The sequence below is a fragment of the Dermacentor andersoni genome, chromosome 10 (assembly GCF_023375885.2).
Source record: "Dermacentor andersoni chromosome 10, qqDerAnde1_hic_scaffold, whole genome shotgun sequence".
NCBI classification, from domain to species: Eukaryota; Metazoa; Arthropoda; class Arachnida; order Ixodida; family Ixodidae; genus Dermacentor; species Dermacentor andersoni.
The window spans coordinates 49,131,035-49,153,583 of record NC_092823.1 but is presented as its reverse complement, the minus strand read 5'-3'; the positions used below and the strand labels follow the sequence as shown (position 1 = coordinate 49,153,583).

The 22,549-nt window shown below is 46.4% G+C and overlaps 1 protein-coding gene across 1 annotated transcript in view; it reads right to left on the bottom strand.

Annotated features, from left to right (window-relative positions):
- Positions 1 to 16,048: 16,048 nt before the first annotated feature.
- The window catches only part of LOC129388268 (uncharacterized), a 101,651-nt gene continuing 95,150 nt past the window's right edge, over positions 16,049 to 22,549 (bottom strand). Inside the window, exon 9 of the mRNA XM_055078410.2 lies at positions 16,049 to 16,292. Coding sequence (XP_054934385.2) covers positions 16,128 to 16,292 — 165 coding nt within the window. The 3' untranslated portion in view covers positions 16,049 to 16,127. The remainder of the gene's footprint in view (positions 16,293 to 22,549) is intronic.

The following is a 22,549-nucleotide window of genomic DNA, read 5'->3' as shown; positions in this document are numbered from 1 at the left end:
GGGACCCACCAACCTTCCATGGAGCAGCGACTGAAGACCCGGAATCATGGCTGGAGACCTACGAACGCATCGCGACGTTCAACAACTGGGACTCCGACGACAAGCTGCGGCATGTCTACTTCGCTTTAGAAGACGCCGCCAGAACTTGGTTTGAGAACAGGGAATCGACCTTGACAACGTGGGACCTGTTCCGTAGCGGCTTCCTGCGCACCTTTACAAGCGTCGTGCGCAAGGAAAGGGCTGAAGCTATGCTGGACGCCCGAGTGCAGCTACCAAACGAGAACGTTACCATCTTTACGGAAGAAATGAGCCGCCTATTCCGCCACGCTGACCCGGAAATGTCCGAGGAAAAGAAAGTCCGGCTACTGATGCGTGGTGTAAAGGAGGAACTTTTCGCCGGTATGGTACGAAGCCTACCGAAGACCGTCGACGAGTTTCTTCGCGAGGCCACTAGCATCGAGAAGACACTCGAGATGCGCAACCGGCAATTCGACCGCCGCACCAACTCTACAAACTATGCCGGCGTTCAATCGCTGGCCTCCGACGACCTGCGCGAGGCTATCAGGGCAGTCGTACGAGAGGAGCTCCAGAAGATCTTCCCGTCGTCGCAGCCTCAAGTGGCCTCAATCGCTGACATCGTCAAAGATGAGGTTCAGCGGTCGCTTGGGGTTCCGGAGGTGCAACCTCAATTACCGCAACCCCAGCCAGAAGCGATGACCTACGCCGCCGTCGCACGCCGTCAAGGTCCTCCTCCGCGACCGCGACAGCGCCCTGTAACGCCGCAATTCCGTCGACCACCCCCGCCGCCAGCACGCCCACCCGTCGCCCAGCGCAGCTACCCGAGGAAGACAGACGTATGGCGCGCTCCTGACCACCGCCCGCTGTGCTACCACTGCGGAGAAGCGGGTCACGTCTACCGACGATGTCCATACCGGGAGATGGGACTGCGAGGTTTCGCCGTCAACGCTCCGCGCCCGCAGCAAGGTGAACGCCCTCGCGATATCGCTGACTACCTCGCGGCTACTCAGTGGAGCTCTCGACGACCGTCGCGTTCGCCATCACCAGGCCGCTACCTGTCGCCGCAGCGCCGACCATTCACTGGCCCAGCCCGGGGCCGGTCAGCAAGCCCATATCCGGAAAACTAAAAGCAGCAACCGATGGAGGTGCGGTTGCTGTCCGTCGAACTGACGAAGACCCTCCGCCGCCGACGAAGCCGCCGAAGAAACTACCTCGACAACATAACGACACGCCGCCGTCCCGACGAAGTCTGGAAAGAAAGAATGCGACGACGAAAGACGACCTGACGACGTCACATACCAGCCACAGGTCAACGCGACGCAGCCGTGATCCGACGCCAAGACCTAACTGCAACGCCAGACAAAGAACCACCGACCTCGAGGTGCTTCTGGACGGCCACGCAGTTACCGCCTTAGTGGACACAGGGGCTGATTACTCCGTAATGAGTGGACACATCGCCGCCCAGTTGAAGAAAGTTAAGACCGCATGGGAAGGCCCTCAAATTCGGACCGCTGGAGGACACCTCATCACGCCGACTGGAATCTCCACGGCAAGAATAACCATTCATGACCGGACTTATCCTGCCACCTTCGTTATCCTGCAACAGTGTTCACGAGACGTCATTCTCGGCATGGACTTCCTGAACCAACACGGCGCAATCATCGACCTGAAGTCGCAGTCAGTAACGCTGTCGGAAGATCAAGCGATACCGTCGGAGAGCCCTCGTAGTCACCACGCCTTGAGTGTGCTCGAAGATCAAGTGAGCATCCCGCCTCGCTGCAGCATCGTTATTTCGGTCGGCACCGAAACACCCGCTGACGTAGAAGGCGTCATCGAAGGCGACCAACATCTACTGCTCGACCGTGAAATTTGCGTCGCAAGAGGGATCGCTCGACTCCACGGAGGAAACACGAAAGTGTTGCTGACAAACTTCAGCAAGGAGTTCAAGCACATCAACAAGGGCACGACGATCGCATACATCGAGGAAATTCAGGAAACCAGCGATGCCTTTGTCCTCTCGGATTCTGTTGCATCTACCCCGACGACCGTAGTTCCCGAGCCAGACTTCGACATAAATCCAAGTCTCCCTGTGATTAAGCAGCAACAGCTCAGAAGTGTGCTTCGACGATACAAAGACTGCTTTTCGACGTCATCGAGGATTCGACAAACACCAGTCGCAAAGCATCGCATAATAACCGAAGAGTGCGCTCGACCACTACGCCAGAGCCCTTACCGAGTTTCGACGCGAGAACGCGAAGCTATAAGACAACAAGTCGACGAAATGCTGCGCGACGACATCATCCAGCCGTCGAAAAGCCCGTGGGCCTCTCCTGTAGTCCTGGTAAAGAAAAAGGACGGAACCCTACGCTTCTGCGTCGATTATCGTCGACTGAACAAGATCACGAAGAAGGATGTGTACCCCCTTCCACGGATAGACGACGCATTGGATCGGCTCTGCAACGCTAACTACTTCTCGTCGATGGACCTCAAGTCTGGGTACTGGCAAATAGAAGTCGACGAGAGAGATCGCGAAAAGACTGCCTTCATCACGCCAGACGGCCTCTACGAGTTCAAGGTCATGCCATTCGGACTGTGCTCGGCGCCTGCAACGTTTCAGCGCGTCATGGACACGGTGTTAGCCGGACTGAAGTGGCAGACGTGCCTTGTTTACCTGGATGACGTCGTTGTCTTCGCCGGAAATTTCGACGATCACCTTAGGCGGCTCTCGACAGTGTTGGAAGCCATCAAGTTATCAGGGCTCACTCTGAAGCCGGAAAAGTGCCGTTTCGCTTACGATGAGCTTTTGTTCCTAGGCCACGTGATCAGCAAATCAGGAGTACGCCCCGACCCACAGAAGACAGCTGCCATCGCAAAGTTCCCGCAGCCAACCGACACATGTGTGCACCGACACATGTAGGCACATGTGTGCCTACTATAGGCGCTTTGTCAAGGACTTTTCACGCATCGCTGAGCCGCTGACAAAGCTAACTAAATGTGACGTCGAGTTCAAGTGGGAAACGCCGCAGGCCGGCGCATTTCAAGAACTCAAACGACGCATGCAGTCGCCGCCCGTACTTGCGCACTTCGACGAGCACGCCGATACCGAAATACACACTGACGCCAGTAGCCTAGGCCTCGGTGCCGTCCTAGTCCAGAGAAAAGATGGACATGAACACGTGATAGCTTACGCTAGCCGGTCGTTGTCAAAAGCGGAAGGCAATTATTCTACAACCGAAAAGGAATGCCTCGCCATCGTTTGGGCTACAGCGAAATTTCGCCCTTACCTCTATGGCAGGCCATTCAAAGTGGTCAGCGATCATCACGCGTTGTGTTGGCTAGCTAACTTAAAGGACCCTTCAGGACGGCTGGCGCGGTGGAGCCTCAGACTACAAGAATACGACATCACTGTAACATACAAGTCCGGAAGAAAACACTCGGATGCCGATTGCCTATCCCGCGCCCCCATTGACCCACCGCCGCAAGATGACGAGGATGACGACACCTTCCTTGGCATAATAAGCGCGGAAGACTTCGCCGAACAACAACGAGGGGACCCGGAACTAAAAGCCCTAGTCGAGTATTTGGAAGGGCACACCGACGTTGTCCCTAGGGCATTTAAGCGTGGATTATCTTCGTTCACGCTTCAAAACAACCTACTCGTGAAGAAGAACTTCTCACCAGTCCGCGCCAGCTACCTCCTTGTTGTACCGTCAGCGCTGCGTCCAGATATACTGTACGCCCTACACGACGATCCAACCGCTGGGCACCTCGGATTCTCCCGTACGCTGTCGAGAATACAGGAAAGGTATTACTGGCCGCGTCTGACCGCCGACGTCGCCCGTTACGTCAAGACATGCCGAGATTGTCAACGACGCAAGACACCACCGACAAGGCCAGTTGGATTACTACAGCCGATCGAACCTCCTCGCCGACCATTCCAGCAGATTGGGATGGATTTGTTGGGGCCGTTTCCGATGTCAACATCCGGGAATAAGTGGATCGTCGTGGCGACGGACTATCTCACCCGCTTTGCTGAAACTAAAGCTCTACCAAAAGGCAGCGCAGCCGAAGTGGCGAAATTTTTCGTCGAAAACATCCTGCTGCGACATGGTGCCCCAGAAGTCCTCATCACCGACAGAGGAACGGCTTTTACAGCAGAGCTCACCCAAGCCATTCTGCAGTACAGCCAGACAAGCCACAGGAGGACAACTGCCTACCATCCGCAGACGAATGGTCTCACGGAGCGCCTGAACAAGACCCTCGCCGACATGCTAGCAATGTACGTCGACGTCGAACACAAGACGTGGGACGCGGTCCTGCCGTACGTAACCTTTGCGTACAACACGGCGGTGCAAGAAACAACACAGATCACGCCGTTCAAGCTGGTCTACGGCAGGAACCCGACGACGACGCTTGACGCCATGCTGCCGCACGTAGCTGACGAAGAGAATGTTGACGTCGCTAGCTATCTCCAGCGCGCCGAAGAAGCCCGACAGCTCGCCCGCCTACGGATCAAGACCCAGCAGCGTACCGACAGCCGACACTACAACCTCCGACGACGCTTCGTCGAGTACCAGCCCGGCGACCGTGTTTGGGTATGGACCCCGATACGCCGGCGAGGACTCAGTGAGAAGCTGCTGCGACGCTATTTCGGACCCTACAAGGTCATCCGACGTATTGGCGCACTAGACTATGAGGTCGTGCCAGACGGCATTTCGCAGTCACAGCGGCGCCGCGCACTATCTGAAGTGGTCCACGTGGTGCGCCTTAAAACATTTTACGGACGCTGATGAACTTCCATAGTTTGTTGTTTTCTTTGCTACGAGTGCTTTTCTTTGTTACTTTCGTTTGTTAGCAGCATCGCGTCGATGCTTTTTAAGAGGGGGGTAATGACACGTGTACTTATCTTTATCGGGCAACCACGTTTCGCCGCTTAACAACTGTAATCGCACAGCGAGGGACGCGCCTGCATGTATCCGACGTTTCTGGAAAGTTATCGACGCTTCTATCCGCGTGTCTGTTGTCGCCGAACCTTGTGTTATCAGATTTCATCGCGTGACACGAATGGTGTAGAACTTTGTGGAAGACAAGCGGGTCCCATCAGTTAATCTGGAACATTCGACGACTGATCTATAAAAGCCGACGCGCTTGACCCGCTAATCAGATTTCCGACGATCGCCGACTGTGTTCGCTGCTTTCGTTGTGCTATAAGTGTAGCCTGTTTTGTGGGCACAGGTTCGCCCAATAAAATCTAGTTTTGCCTTTCACAGTATTGCTACTGTGTTCTTAACGTCACCACCACGTGACAGTATCATACGTGCCAGGTATGAGGTAACTGCTGGAGAATATATCTCTTTTCGCGCTAGTGCGAAATGCACTTCCTGTACCTCAATTGTGATAATTTCATCAAATAGTACATCTCATACGAGGCTCTGAAGTATACCAATAGTATACGAGTAGGAATTTTGCAAAACCACTGCAAGCCGGTAACAGACAAATGCAACATACAAATTATAGCACCAAATTATCCACATTTTATGCTGTAACAGATGCACTTGGCATCAGTGCAGCATTTATCTTTTGGTGCAGATGTTGCGGGTTTTAAACTTCGTGCTTCCATATATTTTACCTTACCAATATTGCTAACTTCTCTGAAAAATTACCGACGATTACGTTACTTCCTAATGCGAAATTTGAGCGCAGCAAATAAGCTGTTTCACCTTTTCGATAGATTGAGGCAAAGAAATCGAGCAACACATGTATGCGCTATCACAGAATTTTTTTTTTATTTTTCACACGTATTCCTTTAACAAAGACTCCACTAACAGTTCTTGACAGTCATGAAGGAAGCTTGGTGGTCGGAGAAATAGACTGATATATGTTCGACTTGGTACACGAATGCTTGATTCTCAAAGACGAGATCTATACAAGTGCCTCGCGAGGTTGTCACAGCCGTGGGACGCGTTACGAGCGAGAGGAACGGGATGTTCTCCCGCATAAGTGTTAGGAAATTGCTGTTTGTCTTTATGTCAACATTAAAGTCCCCCACTACTAACATCGATGGACGGTTAATGCGAGTTGCAGGAAGTGTACGACGTCTTTCGTGAGTGCGGTAGGGGCGAAGTAGGCAGCTACTACCAGCAAGATAATTTCGCAGTGGCGAACGGCAGCGGCAATTTCGGCTCGGGCGGTGCACATATACAGATCCGCCGCCACCGATCTGGCTCTCTGATTGCCACCGCACAGGGCGAACGGCAGCGGCAATTTCGGCTCGGGCGGTGCACATATACACATCCGCCGCCACCGATCTGGCTCTCTGATTGCCACCGCACAGGGGTTGCATTGGAGGAGGAGCGAAGAAAGGAATTAAGTTCGAGCCGGCGCTTTGACAACCGGAGACTCGCAGGAAGAGGGGGGAGGGGGGCGGCGTGTACACCCAGCGGCAAACGATGGGGGCAGAAGCGCGCGCAGCAAGCGGACAACACGATAAAGGGAGGAGGGAAGAGATAGCAGCGACTGACTGATGCCGCTGACGCCGATAGTGAGTCAACCCCAGCTGCGGAGTTGGTTTCAGGGACAACGCCGCCGATGCCGACACAAACAATATGATACCCTCGCTTCCGCAGCGCTAAGAACCAGGTCTAGCCGTGGGAAGGTGGTCACGTATTCGTCGACGTGCCGGGGCCTACGTGAAATAACCGGCGCGTCGGCAACTGAAGAGCACCCTATCCGCCACACAAGAACAGGGGGGGGGGACCCTTTCCTCCTCTTTCTGCATGGCGGCGACGGTGTTCTATGCAGTCACGTTATCTTGACTCTCTAGCGGCGTCAGCGGCATCCAGCGGTATCAGTCGGTCGCTGCTAGCGCTGGGGGGATGAAAGGGGGGCGGAGCTGGTTACGAGGCCGACGACAACGCCGACGACGACGCGAAACCCAGGAACGGAGGCCAAAGAGCTGCGCTCTAAAATAGAAAGCCGAAATCAAAATTTCGCTTGCTAGTCATTAAAATTTAACGCTGTGTCTCAAATACAACAAATGTTATTAAAAGCGTAATAGGTTACTCATAAAAGCATTTCTGCGTTCAACATGTATTTAAATAGGCGGCATCTTAGTTGGCCCTGATCAAAGCTTCCTTTTAACGCTGCGTAATGACGATAGTGTGAACACGATCGATTGGCATCTACAGAATAAAGATGATGACGTGACGATGGTGCCACCATTATGACGAAATGACAGCGCAATTCGACGAGAGAATAAACATGCTGAAACGATGACACAACATGCTCACGAAGTAATGATCCAAATGGAATAGGCAGTGAAATGACAACGACGGAAGAACAACGATGGCGTATTTCTGTTTGAGCTTAAGGCCAAGCTTATACGTGCATTACCAGCCATGCCGGACTCCTCGGTTAGCCCTAGACATAGTTATTTCTTCATATCTTGACGTGAACCGCCACCGCTAAAAGGTGGCGGCGATTTGCACTATGCCCGATAGAGGACAATCGTGCAAGAAACCAGCTTCAGTATATACATCCACCAATATATATCTGTTAATATATCAACCGATCCAGCAGCAGCTGCTAGTCAGCAGACAGGCGAAGTCTGGAAAAGGTGGAAAAGAAAGCTTCGTTTTAATAAAGTGGCCAAATAGATCTCCAAGGGACAAGCCACCTCTTCTTTATCTGCCTCTGCATCGGGCCGTAATCGTTCTCCTAGACATTAGAACTCCCTGCCGGTCGGTTCGGCACCATCCATTAGAACAGCAGTCGAGGCTCCAATGAAATTTTACCTGGTGTGTATGGCGTAGTAAGAGCCAGAACCGCAGGAAAGAGAACTTAGTCTGACAGGGTTCGAGGTCCGCCTCTTAATGGGCCGTCGGTTTCGACGGAATACAAAGTGGCGACGAGCAAAGTAGCTACTGCGCTAAGCCGAAGCAGCGCGTAATATGATGACGATGATAGCCTTAGAAACTGTGGCGCATACCCCCTCTGGTGGACGGGCTACGAAAGAGACGTCATAAATAAAGCAAATAAGGAGTAACCCTAGGTGCCTGAAATTTAAAAAATAAAAACGTGGGAGCAACGAAAATGGTGAAATCCTTATTCGTATGAGCAGAATGAATAAGATATTGGAGATATATGGAGATGGAGATGGGGATATATATATGGAGATGAAGACATTAACCTTGTTCTTTCGCACTACTACCAAGAGATATTGCAATTTCAAGCAAATATCAACATTATACATATCTTGAAGAGTATGTATTCCAGATTTCATTATTATAGGGTAATTATAGGTGCACAAGGTCATTCTCATGCAAGTCTGAAAAAAATAATTTGAAATTTACGAATCTGTCTTGTCAAAATTCCACTAATTATACACGCAGTTTGGATAAGTATTCGCATTTTGCAGTCTACAGTGAGCTAAATAAGCTACAGCCCGATGCTTTTTGCGCCGATTTCTATACAGGATCACTAAATTTTGCAGTTGTATAGGACATAACTAAAGAAACCAAATGCCACACAAGAACTAATGACACACTTGAAATATACATAAGACACTAGGAAATGCGATATTTTTCCATCACAAGCACAATTATTTAAAATTATTTTTTTAGTGACATGTCCCCTTAAGAGTTGGAACGCGATAGCATTCAGAGATCCCCGATTGCTTCTCACGCTGCAGCGAAACCACAGTTTATGTAACCGGTATGTTTACCGGGAAACGCTTGCCGCGAGCGCTATGCACGAAGGCGACCCTTCTAGCAGAAACGCGGCCTCTTGCATGGACTGCGAGGTGAGCCCTATCTGGAGGTGTTTCAAGGAACAGCAAGCGCCTCTCCGTGGCCTCCAAGATTTGTGCGCGCCGGCGCGCGTAAATATAGGATCCCCTGGCCGGTCTATACATGGTAGAAACGCTGGAAAAGGCTTTTGTGTTTGACTTTCCGCGTTACAAAATTATGTTCTCTCGTATATTCAAATTACGTTTCAACGCTGTCATTTCTCTAGGTTGTGCGCAATTCATGCTTTACAATTTTTCTGACGTTCAGTAACTTCGGTAATTACTTCAGTAAGTTTTTTTTTTTTTTTTGCTACAAGGAGGTTGTGCGTGGCTGGGTATGCGTGGCTGGGTTTGCAGGGTTCGGAATAAGTTTTAACGAAACGATGGTCGACGCAGGGCGCCAACGCTGGATTTGCTGCGGCACGGAGCTCTTAACGCTCACGCGTTAATAACGTAACGCGCAAAGGCGCCTATCCTTTTTTACCACGCATCGACGACCCGTTTTGCAACCTTCAAGGAGTGGAATTATTTTTGTCCTTGGACTTCCGTTCTTGCTGGTGGCAGGTGGCAATGGTGGAGTTTTCCTGTTTCTAAATCAACGGGTGCTGTTCGTTACGGGCAGCATTCGTAAAAAAGTGCCGGTTGAATCTCGGCCAAAGAAAAAGCTATCCATAATGTAAATAAAAAAGGATTGTAAAGAGATTTGGCAAAACTGAATTTACCTACGCAATCGTGCAGGGTTCTATCTGGGGATGAGCCAGGGAATTATGTTTTATAACGGGTTAAATATGTCTCCTTCATCTAGGGCGAAAACATTTCTTTTTTTCTCAACTGCATTCAGCTGCACTGGCAGTCAAAAGGTGGTTGCAAGCAAAGCGGCTGTATATACCGTGGGGAGTTAAATGCTATGCATCCCGCAAGTTGACACGACTGAACACGTCTTCCTAGACCGCAGAAAAGGCGATTGATTTGGGTTGTTTTACACAAAAGGCATTAAAAAGGACTTGCCGCTGGATGCATATGACATGAAGCTTTCGCAGTACTATGTGAAGATGATGCACCAATTGGTGCGGTCATGCCCATTGCTTTGTATAGCATTACAAAAAAGTGCTTGACAGTGCCTAATGCAGATGCTGACGTTAGACAAATTCGTCTCTATTCCCGAGAACTTATCGCAATATTACTTTTAGCACATATACAGCAAGCGTGTGTTCCAGAATAGCTCAACAAATCGGAGCCACTTGAACGCATAAATAAAATTAAACTTCTCAATTGGCGAATACTGGTTGTCATGTTTTATTTCTCATACTTTTGGAAATATGACCGTCTTCCGAGCCAACGCCGGCGATGAAGCATCAGAAAGCGCCCATGGCGTAATGGCTTACACATCAGCCTTCTGTACTAGGGTTTCTGCGTTCAAGTCCTGCCATGCGATAACTTTAGTAGTTTTTCATTTACTTATTTTTACACTGTTCTTTGTTGATATGGACCAGTTTAGAAAGTCATGAAGCCGGTTCAATGCTCAAGAACGAAGTTTAGGCAAATCCGTGTACTAACCCTCATTCCCATGCTGACTGAACCGTCCCGCTTGCATTTACCGTAGACACTAGCGTCAGCGTTCCTACTGGTAAATTATCGCATTAAACTCTATGCAGTTAACAGTTGAGGCTGAAACAGGCAAGCCGGGTGTCCCCAAGACAGGTGATAACGTAGTTTCCGTTGAGCAGAAATCTGCGGAACATCTCGAAGCAGAAACCACCCATTGCGAGAAAATATGGTTATTTTATTGTGTCAGGAAAGCTTAAAATCTATGGCATATTTTGTCAAGCTTACGTAAGTGCAGTTACAAAAGGACGGCAAGACCCTGATACGGTTATTATCGCATCGGTTAGTGAACCCGTTTTGCAGAAGTATATGCATGGAAGACTCAAGGACTAACTGTAGCAAGTTTGAGAGGAAATGTGCATGTGTTAAGATTACAAGCATGTACCGTAGCTAGCATGTTCCGAATCGATCCTATATTATTATTTTCGGTCTCTTTCTACAATACAATGCCCCCGAAGGGTGTGAATGTCGCCACTTGGCATCATGTAATTACCATCATCATCATCAACTTATTTTACTTCCACTGCAGGACGAAGGCCTCTCCCCGCGATCCCTAACTACCCATGTCCTGCGCCAACCGATTCCAACTGGTGCCCGCGAATTTCCTCCTTTCATGGCCCCATCTATCCTCTGCCGTCCTCAGATGCGCTACCCTTCGTTTGGCACCCATTCTGCAACCCCACTGGTGCACCAGTTATCTAACCTACGCATTACATTACCTACCCTGTTCCATTTTTTTTTGTCGTACTGTGAATTAGAATATCGATTATCCCAATTTCCTCCCTCATCCACACCCCTGTCTTATTGTCTATGATGGTTAGGATACCATGGGCGCTATAACATAAAGCTGTTGCAAACTTTTCAACTACAATTCTGCAATCAGCCCTCCGCGATTGGCCAAAACTTTTTTGGACCACCCCCACTTCGCCTGTCTGTCAGGCGACGTCGCGAAAACCGCAATAGCTCCCCATCTGCTATGACGTTTAGACACTGATTATGCATGATTGAACCGAACAAAAGAAAAATAGTTATATCTCATTTGACGCCTTTTCCCCATTAGCCCTCGGCTATTCTTCAAAAGTTTTTCGGCTGCACCCACTTCCCCTGCCTGTCACGCGGCGTTAAAAAACCGCGAAAGCTCACCGCGTCAAAGTGACGTGTACGCGTGAAAGATGCATCAATCAGCCGAACAAAACTTAATTTTCTTCCGAATAGCCGAAGGCTGCCCCGTTCCGAAAGGAATAAAACATGGCTGTTGTCGATCATTCAGGCAATGGCTACTCGCACCTGCGGGAGAGCGTTGGTTTATTTGCGTATAATGAAGCTTTCTGTGTGGCCGTTGTTGTTGTTGTTGTTGTAGCCTGTGGCACGTGTGGCTCCTACCCACGATGGGGGATTGGCCAAGAAATGGGTGGATTATTCCAAAATTATATAGAGCATAAATTTCCTAATATCTATGGGAATAGCATTGAATAGGGTTGAATTACCGGCTAAAATAAAATCAGGAAGGTTCTGTTGAATGAGTAATAATTAATTTAAAAGTAATAAAAAAAGTTGAATTTAGCAGGGCATTCGTTTAGATTCTGTAAGGAATGTTTGGACAGCGAAGCATGCATCCCTGTGGCTGAATCCCAAAGTGGATGCCCCGAACGAAAGAATTGCAGGTTCTGTCAAGTCCAGGCCAATTCTCCGAAAAGGTATCTCCAACAATCTTTTTCTTAACGCAGCAAAGCGGCGACAAGATAGAAGAAAGTGCTGTATCGTCTCCTCCTCTTCACAAAAAGAACAGAGGGGAGAGGGAACCAAACCCGACCTGTGTAAATAGAAATTTAGGGAGGGAATGCGGCAGCGTAATTTGGTGAGGCAGACCTCAAGCATCTTTGTGTAACAAGATTCGCTATGCCAGGGAAATGCCAGGTGTTTATACTCTGGAGAAGCTGTCAAATGTGGGTTTGTTAAGGCTAATCTAATTGATCTCATCCGAAATCTTGCCGCCGTGATCTGTGCTGTCACTGGTAGAATAGGAAGAACAGGGCCGGATAGTGATGCATGTGCCAGTGAATCGGCAGTTTCATTAAAAAACAAACCTTTATGACCAGGCACCCAAATCAAATGAATACATTGCACATGGGCCGGAACTAGTAAGTGGAAGAGTTTTAGCATGGGTGACTCATTAGTAGCGGTAAGGCAAGAGCATACAGAAAGGGAGTCCGTAAGAATAGCAGCCGTTGTAATCATTTGGTCCAATTTACGTAACGCTAGGATTACTGCTAACAACTCGGCCAGAAAAATAGGCACAAAATCAGGCAATCTTAAAGAAAAAGACCAGTCGAGCGCAGGACAAAATATTCCAATGCCAGCTTTTTCCACACACTGTGAGGCATCTGTTGCAATGATAATGTTTGTTTCTAGGGTGCTTAGGTGGTCTTGCAACATGGCGTTTAAGATGCCGTAAGGGAGTAGTTTCGCGTGGTTCGGGAAAATGTCGTCGAACCTGATCTCTGGGTAACTTGAATGCGTATTATTAGGAATCACACCACGAATTTGCACGTTTAGTGGTTCAAGTAATGTTTGCACAAATATAATCTGTGGTCTATGAAACCTGGGCCAATGAACAGGAAAAAATGATTCTGGATCGGAGATGAAAATAATTTGAGGACGGTTTAATGGTGATTCATATAGCCTTATGAAGGTCTGAACGGTCAGAAGGTGAAATCGGCATAATATGGGTGGGATTCTTGCTTCCATGTAAAATACGGCATTTGCAACGTATTTTGGAAGGCCTAAGCACAGACGTAGTGCCTCTCGTTCTAACAAAACTAGCGGCCGAAGCTTGTATGATGGAACACCTGAGAATAAAACACATCCAAATTCTAACACCGGACGAACGTACATTTTATATACCATCAAGAGGGATTTTCTGCGCATACCTGTTCTTCGATTGCTTAACTTGCGCAAAATGCCCATTGTACGAGCTCCTTTTGTCGCAATATATTCAATATGTGGCCGCCAGTTAATATTTCTGTTGTAAATAACTCCAAGGTACTTTAGTGACTCTACTTGTGGGATATCTTCGAGATGGTAGTTCAGCGATATGTATACTGGGTCTTTAACTGGAAAAACAAGTATAGCACACTTATTAGCATTCAGGTTTAAGTGTAAGCTATCCAGCCAGTGTTCCAGTTCCCTTAGATACGACTGCAAAATTTCGTAAAGAGAGTATATGTCACTAGCCATACTAAAAAAGGCAATGTCATCAGCATAAACGTAGGTACTGACTCCTGGGTGAACGGGGATTCTGCTCAGTAAAATATTAAATAATACTGGAGAGAGTACCGATCCCTGAGGCACACCTCTTGTTTGCTTATGTTTTCTAGAAGAATAGCCGCTTCGAAAACAATAGAATTCCCTGTCTTTTAAAAATTCATGCACCCATGCTACAATATAGCCTGGAAAACAATGGCTCTGTAACCGATTTGTTAAAATTGTGTGTTCAATGCTGTCATAGGCTTTACATATATCTAAGGTAACTAAAGCCGCGTATTGCTTTTTCTGTCTGGCGATGTTAATTCGACTTTCAAGGTCTACATGCGCGTGCCATATTGAATAGCCAGATCGAAATCCAATTTGGCAAGGACTCAACAATTGATTTTCGTCAATAAACTCTATTATGTGGCCGAGAAGCACTCTTTCAATAAGTTTCACTATGTTTGATGTCAACGCAATTGGTCTGATGTTGTCGATAGTGTACCCTGCCCCTTGCTTTTTGAGTAACGGAACAATTTTGGCGATCTTCCATTCTTGTGGAATCCATGCATTGCTAACAGAGTTGTTTACCAAGTTCAGAAGCTCACGGGGAGCTTCTTGAAAGAAAATCTTCAACATTGCATTTGTTATTCCGTCCGGGCCAGGCGCTGTAGTTGGCAACCGTAATATTACTTGTGCTACTTCCGAATAGGATATCTCTTTGTAGTCTGATAATGCAGGAGTAAAAACAGAAGCTTGAGGGCGCGTTGCGAACCGGCTCTCCAATCCTTTAGCCAATAGCTCTAAGGACTCCTGCATTTCCTGTGAGGTATAGACGATTGAGTCTACATTAACGCTCATTGGGAGTCTGTTTCTAAACCGAAGGTAATTAAATAAAGCACGTTTGTTTTTGGATTTAGATAGATAATCGAAATGGTTTTTATCGTACTCATCTTTTGCGTTTTTAATAGCACGTTTGAAGGTTGCCGAAATAAATTGATAATCGTTCCAATTTTGTGGGCTCTGATTATGCAGAAGTTTTTTCCAAGCAGCTTTCCTTCTTCGATAAACTCGTGTGCACTCACTGTTCCACCAAGGACTAGATGGGGAACGCTTAGCGGTCTGAATTACAAATTCAGACTTTTGTCGGGACATCTGTAACGCTGAACAAATATTCAAGCCAGTTTCTTCGTTATTACTATTAGTTAATGATGCAATGGTGGAGCGCAAGCAGTCTTTAAATTTTTTGCAATTCACAAATATTCTGTCGTGTCGATCAACTGATGTTAAAGGGCATGCAATTTCAAATTATACTGGAAGATGATCACTGTTTGTACCGAAATCAATCGTAGTCCAAGATGTCACGGCGACGCTTGTGCTAGAAAACGTCAAATCTAACACTGAGCGAGATTGCCCACGGATAAAAGTAGGTCGTCTGACATTAAGGCATGAAAGATTTTTATCTATGGTCCAGTCCCATAGACGTGTCCCACATGCATCTGTTTTGTAACCCCATGACACGTGATGCGAGTTGAAGTCACCAGTAAGGACGACTTCATTTTTGCAGCTGGCAAGCGCACTATCCAATTGGTATGTACTGTGTACGCCCGTAGGGAAATAAGCATCTATAATAGAATATGAACGGTAGCCTGGGATGCTAAGGTGCACTGCCAAAATTTCACATTCTGGAGATATTAATCTGAAAGCTATTTTCGCCTTATGACAGAATTTAGACGATACCAAAACCGTGTAAAATTTTCGAGCATTTTCGGCACGTTTACGACCCCGTTCTGGTACCGCTTCTTTGCTGATGATCCGTTTTAGTGTTATTCTTAAGCTTCCTTTGCATGCCGCGGCGATTTTCTACCAGCCACAGCAAGCTAAGTAAGGGAAAGATGACCAATCGCAGACGCCGGCACCACCCTGTTCATTCGGTAATCATTTTTCAATAGACGGCTCGGTCCAATCGAGTCCCTCTCCATTTTAGTGTGCTCCTCCTCTCTTGTCAGCCAATTAGATAAGACAAGCCGCTCAGTGTAGGGAATGTTATTTGTTTTTCAAGCAAACAAAAGGGACCTCCTATGATTAAGGAAAGTGTTTGATTGGTCTGTCCAGACAACCCTGCAGGACCCTGCCCGATGCTTGCGTCGGCAATTACGCAAATTTGACGTCAGGCGATTGGAACAATACATATTGGAATAGTTTTACGTTATAAGGTCTCCCCATGTAATAAACGACTGTAAATTCCACCCCCTTTATTCTTTTCTGGAGAGGGCATGGTACACTGAACGCATAGAACATGCTAGCTGGTTGGCAAACAGTAAACGGGCCTGTACACACTCTGAAGGTGGTCACTCAAAACACAGAGACTGCAGCACTTTAACGATGTGTCACTAATTTATTCCTTTTTTTAATTTTCTTAGTACATGCAAAAAGGTGACGGCCATGTCAACTTAACGAAGATGCTCTTCTGTCACTGGCACCTTTGATCGCTCGGACCTTTCAACTCCAGACAAAACAGTCTGAGGACAGTGTACGTAGGCTCGGGGCACTTGTTATCGAAGTCCAGCAGGTCCACGTTGTAGAAGAGCCACGCAGTACGCTCACGAATGCCTTGCTGCCTTAGTCCAGTCTTGAACTGCGAGCAATGAAGTTTTATTGGTTGTAAGTTCACTGTACTGGGCGCACTGCGGACGCTTTCATCCTACGAGATATTGCGATCGCATTTGATTTTGATGTGTAATGCTACCGCAACCTGCGGTGAAGAGAAGAAAGACCAAGATTATACCGGATAGTTCCCTATAAACTAAAATCCACTAAGCCGACTTCGAACATTTAAGAAATTCGAAGTGTATTTAATGAAAGCTACTACATTTTAAATGAGAAAATTTATTACAGGCGAGAGAAAAAGGGCGTGCGAGTATTCGAAATTTCAAATATTCCAAATATTCGAATAGTTGATTCGCATTTCATAAAAAAATTGACTATTCGAAACTGCCAAATATTAGTTGGTCCTCAAATATAAGGAACATCAGTATCGCTCGAATAAGGAGAGTCAAGACAGTGATACTGAAGCAAGCGAGGACTATGTATTGCGAATAGACCTCTCGCCAGAGAAATTCCGCTGTTAGGTAAACGCCAGTTTTTTGTTGAACATACACGACGAATAACCTCAGCTCAATAACTTCAAACCGTTCACTTTCTTTATCTAGTTTCTGAATTTCGAATCGGCCTCATTGGCGTCGGCGTCCGCAGACGAAGCTTTAGGCGTGCGCCAGTAAGTGCTTCTACTCTTCCAGTGAACGCTCAAGGGACGCTGTGTACGTGTCTGCCAATGAGAGAAGGAGCTTCGTTGACTCTTCGCTGCAGTACCACCAGAATTTTGTTGCCCTCTGCGCATCATGGGCGTCAGATTACATTGACTGCGCCCAAAATATATTTGAAATCGTAGTGTGTCCCCTATTGACGGCACCTGCATGGCACGTGAGCGAAGGGCTAGGGGGCCTCAAGAGACGTGGAACACGCTTGGTTTCGAAAACAACGAGGCAAGGTGGACGCACCGTCAACGCTACGCTCAGTAGCATCACGGTGGACGACACCGCTCGCGGAAAGTGTGTTTAGTGCTCGAGATCGAAAGCGAAAACGCCTAACCAGCATCGCCGCTAACACCTAAGTAGTTGTTAACGCCCTGTAATTTTTTTAGTCATTCGTCTAGAATGTTTCCCTTGTAGACTGCCTATTAGACATCTATTTTGAACAAAAACATATGTTGCTTACCATGAATACTTTGTTTAGCGCAAAACGACAGAGACAAGAAAGACGACAGGACAAGGTGCTACTCTCAACTGAGATCATTTTATTGCGTCATTCCTTTATAGACCGCTCAAACCAGAGGAACATGCGCAGTGAGCACCATGCGGTGGAGCCACCAACATCCGATCCCAAGAGCGCACTCATGCGACAGAATCCAAGAAACCAAATTCAGCGTTGTACACGGTTAAGGAAGGCACACTAATGCACTGTGACCCCAATGACTGAATGAAAAAAGCTTCCGATAACTCTCGGGCGGTGGTGTCACGGCTCTTTCTCAAAATCGTGGTATCACGAAACATTGGTTTGCACTTGCATGTATTACAATGTTGAGCCAAATGGGAACCTGTGCCTGTTGGTATGGATCGCTCATGTTCTCTAAGGCGCTCGTTAACACAGATTGTGAAAGATTAAGATTGTGAAAAATGTAAAACAATGTAAGGTACTTGCTCTAGAGGTTTTTATCACTGCAAAAACGCACAAACCGGATGTGCCTTTCCGTACAATAGTCAGTGAAAACAACTGTTGGCAGGTTTTGGTTAGCCGCTTTTTGCAAAAACAATTGAAGCATTTAACTATTGGCGATCCTTATGGCATAAAGGATTTTTTCGATGTTGTTTCGTTTCTGGAAGACAACCATTCAGTAGCTGACATTTTTTCTGTTGACGTCGAAGATCTTTACTATTCAATACCGCATGATGAGCTATTTCGCAGTGTGATGACGTGCATCGAAGAAAGTGGCGAGGTAGATTTTCGCAATGTGACCGGGTTGTCTTCGGAAAGTTTCATGTCCCTTCTTGAATTTTATTTAAGTGCAACTTTATCCGGTTCGAAAACAACCTTTTTATCCAGAAAAATGGTGCGTGTATTGGTTCATGTGTGGCGCCTGCTCTTTGTAATATCTTTTTATCGTTTGTCGACCGCGCTCTTAAGAGTGCCTTAAACAATGACTCAGTTCAAATTTTTAGATATGTTGACGATTTTCTTGATGTGATAAAACAGACTAACAATGACTGCTCCGTGACGGTAGCTGATATTTTAACTTTGTTCAATGACAATGGCAAAGGTTTAACTTTCACACATGAGCTATCTAGGGACGGTAAACTCCAGTTTTTAGATTTGCAGCTATCCTTACAAACAGGCCACGCCTGTTGGATGTATTCGCCACGTGCACGTAAGGAACTTTTACCTTACGCGTCTGCTCACTCAAAGACTTTGAAACGCGCCATTGCTTTGATGTGTTTAGAATCTTCCTTAATGAAATCTTGTCATCACTATGCGAGCATGAGTTTCATTGCTCAGTTAAATAGGCTGCAGGCTGCTGGTTACCCAAGTGTGGTGGTGACGTCAGTCTCGGAGGTATTGCTTCAGAAATTGAAAGGGAAGCGGCACAAAAGTAACCGCATCACACAAAAGAAGAGGCCTGAAGTTGTGCCGTATTGCCACAGAGTGGCTCACAATCTAAAGAATGTCGCCACTAGATACCAAATTCCGGTAGTGTTTTCCGCTCCTCAGAAACTGTCAATGTTGTGCAGCCGTATTTCTAAAACAAGTAAAAAACCTGATTGTGAAAAGAACCACGTGAAGTTTGTAGATTGCAGAGTCGGTGTGGTTTGTAAGATTCCCTTGTCATGTGGCAAAGTGTATGTAGGGCAGTCAGGCCGCTGTGTTAACGAGCGCCTTAGAGAACATGAGCGATCCATACCAACAGGCACAGGTTCCCATTTGGCTCAACATTGTAAAACATGCAAGTGCAAACCAATGTTTCGTGATACCACGATTTTGAAAAAGAGCCGTGACACCACCGCCCGAGAGTTATCGGAACCTTTTTTCATTCAGTCATTGGGGTCACAGTGCATTAGTGTGCCTTCCTTAACCTTGTACAGCGCTGAATTTGGTTTCTTGGATTCTGTCGCATGAGTGCGCTCTTGGGATCGGATGTTGGTGGCTCCACCGCATGGTGCTCACTGCGCATGTTCCTCTGGTTTGAGCGGTCTATAAAGGAGTGACGCAATAAAATGATGTCAGTTGAGAGTAGCGCCTTGTCCTGTCGTCTTTCTTGTCTCTGTCGTTTTGCGCTAAACAAAGTATTCATGGATTCCCACAAACTAGCCCACCAACGCATTGTGCTGAAATATGTTGCTTTAGCAGAGTCAAGCTGGAATCCTTTCAGAACACTGCTGAGCATTGTAGGGTGACACATTTTTCAACGAATACAATGTACGTAAATGTTCTGACGTGTTCCCTTTTCTATTACTGCCATCCGTATTGTACATCAGATAACTTGAAAACGTTATTTCTCATTTACACACTGCTGAATCTACTTGGTTTTCAGTTTCTATTGTCGCTACAAAAATGCTTAAACAAACGTAATTTGACCTCGTTTTTTGACACATTCCCAAGAGAAGCAATAAATGTTAATTTGCTCACAAATAAGAACACGTTCAATGCGGCATTCGAAGTTCGTTGTTCTTAGGCATTCGTGTTTGATTCGACTCGAAAATTCACTATTGGAACACACCTAATATATAGGTGCTGTACAATGTACTGAAATAACAAACGAACAAGCAAGATGTGCAGCGCAGATGAAATAACGAATCGATACTACCGCTCGCTATCGCTTATATTCCATGACTGTGCTCCTTCGCAAATCTTCAATTTTGGCGACAATGAGCTAGATGGCTTTACTAAACAAGGTTGGGCTACCGTGGCTACGTGGATTGTTTTATCAATTTATCGGATACAGCGATGATGTTTGCAGCAGGTTGTCATCATCCCTTAAGAGAAAAGCGTATAACATCTGTGTCTTACCAGTACTCACCAACGGGGGAGAAACCTGGAGGTTTACGAAAAGGGTTCTACTTAAATTGAGGACTACGCAACGAGTTATGAAAAGAAGAATTATGGCTGTAACGTTAAGGGGTAAGAAGTGAGCAGGTTGGGAGAGGGAACAAACGGGAGTTAATGACATCTTACTTGAAATGAAGAAAAATAAATGTGCATGGTCAAGGCACGTAATAGGGGCGGCAAAATAACCGATGGCCATTAAGGGTCACGGACTAGATTCCAAGAGAAGGTAAGCTTAGCCAGGGGCGGCAGAAAATTAGGCGGGCGGATGAGATTAAGAAATTTGCAGACACAACATGGCCACAATCTGCACATCACCGGGGTTGTCGGAGAAGCATGGGAGAGGCCTTTGCCCTACTTTGGGCGTAGCCAGGCTGATGATGATGATGGTGATGATGAATTCGCGTAGTCATCAAATGATATATTGCAATGAACCAGCTGCAGAGCACGCAGGTTCAAGTAGGTCGGTTTCATCAGGCCATTTTAGTCACCACGTTCGACGGTGCAAATTCAGAGTTAATTTTTATGCCACCAAATTTACGGCAGGCAAGTGGGACCAGCTATCAAGGGGGTTATTGGAAGTCAGCGCACACGTCTGTTTCTCACGTCTTTTTTTTATTAGCTATTTCTGTTCAAGACGTAATTGAACCAGCCTAAATGTTCACGCTTCTCGAGTTAATGGAAATTATGTCCCGTAACTAGAACGCAAGCACCTGTGTCAGCACGCCACTATTTTGCTAAGTCACAAGGAGAAGCAGCATCTTCGAGAGGCACTACGTCCTATCACGCCAAGAAAAGCACCTGGACTACCAGACTGGCGAGCATCCCCGCCTTGTTTCCATAGTTATCACACTTTAAAATTCAAGTTTTTTTTTCCTGCTTTTAAACATGGCGCGAACTCTTTTCTTTTGTGTCGCGTTATAAACAAAGCATCTTGTTGTATTGCTGCAGCTGGTTTGCTATTTCTAATTTACTTGTTAGTTTTAGGGGGCTTTGCTTTCCTATGCATGTTCACTATCAATAAGGTGCCCCATCTATCATGCACCAAGATTTAAAGGTACAGAAATGCGTGGTGACTTAACTGAACCAAGGTAATGGTTTTCCTGTCGCTTGAAGATACTCAGATTCTTTTTGCATTCTGACTAAATGCATAATTAGTCGTAATTATTTATTTAACTTCTCTAATGATATAATTAGATGAAAAGTGTCAATGAAGAATTTGTACAGCAACATGAAAAACTTCCAATACAGTTTTCTGTTGTTGAATATGTGGTACATACCACAGTAATTTTTTTTTCAGCGTGAAAGAAGCGCGTGAATAGACTACACACAGAATGCCTCGAGCGGCCAGTGGCGCCGCAATTTTTCGTGTATTCGCAAGCTTCTTTGACGCTCGGAGAAAAAGGTCTATGTAGCAACTATTGAGAAACAGAAAGCAGTATCGGGAGTTTTTGGCGCTGCACTACAATTTTCTCACTGGCACTTTTTATCTAATTATAATATATGAGAAGTTCATTGATCGACACTAAGTATATAATTAGCCGGAATACCAAAAATTACTACACTATGTGTACAGCGCCATGGCAAATAAATTTACCGTGGCGCTGTACAGATACGCGGCATTTGCATATTTTTTTTTAAATTTTGGTGCTTGATGATTGGATACCCCTGTATATTTGATGCACCTCCTATAAAGATTGCAATTGTTAGGCTAGTCAGGTAATGTACCGCGTTTCTGGTTAGTTTTCATGTCTGTAAATGTCATGCTCTACTCTGTACTAATTATGAAGCTCTATCAAGCTTGAGGTGGTAGCCGGCATTGCACCATTTAATGTATGGCGCTGTTTAAGATGGTGACGAGCAAGAAAAATGTCAAGGAGTAGGATGGAAACACATTTTACTTGTTCGTTTTGGGCAAATTTCACAAAGAAAGAAAGAAAGAAGTTAGAATATTAGTCAAGGCTTATTGGTAAGTTTCTTTATATTTACGTGCTGCAATGAGCTTAAGGACCACACTTGAAGTCAAAAGGAATTATGGTGCTTGAGGCATGGCCAATAAACTTGCATTTCTTGTGCTTCACTACATGAGAACAGCTAAAACAGTTAAAAACGCGCGGCATGTTAATAGTGAGCTGCCAAAATTTGTCACCCTCACACTCTCTCCCTGCGTCCATGCCGGTAAGGAAAAGGCATGATTGTTTTTTTTTTGTCCGTGTTCTGCCATCACAATTTATACGC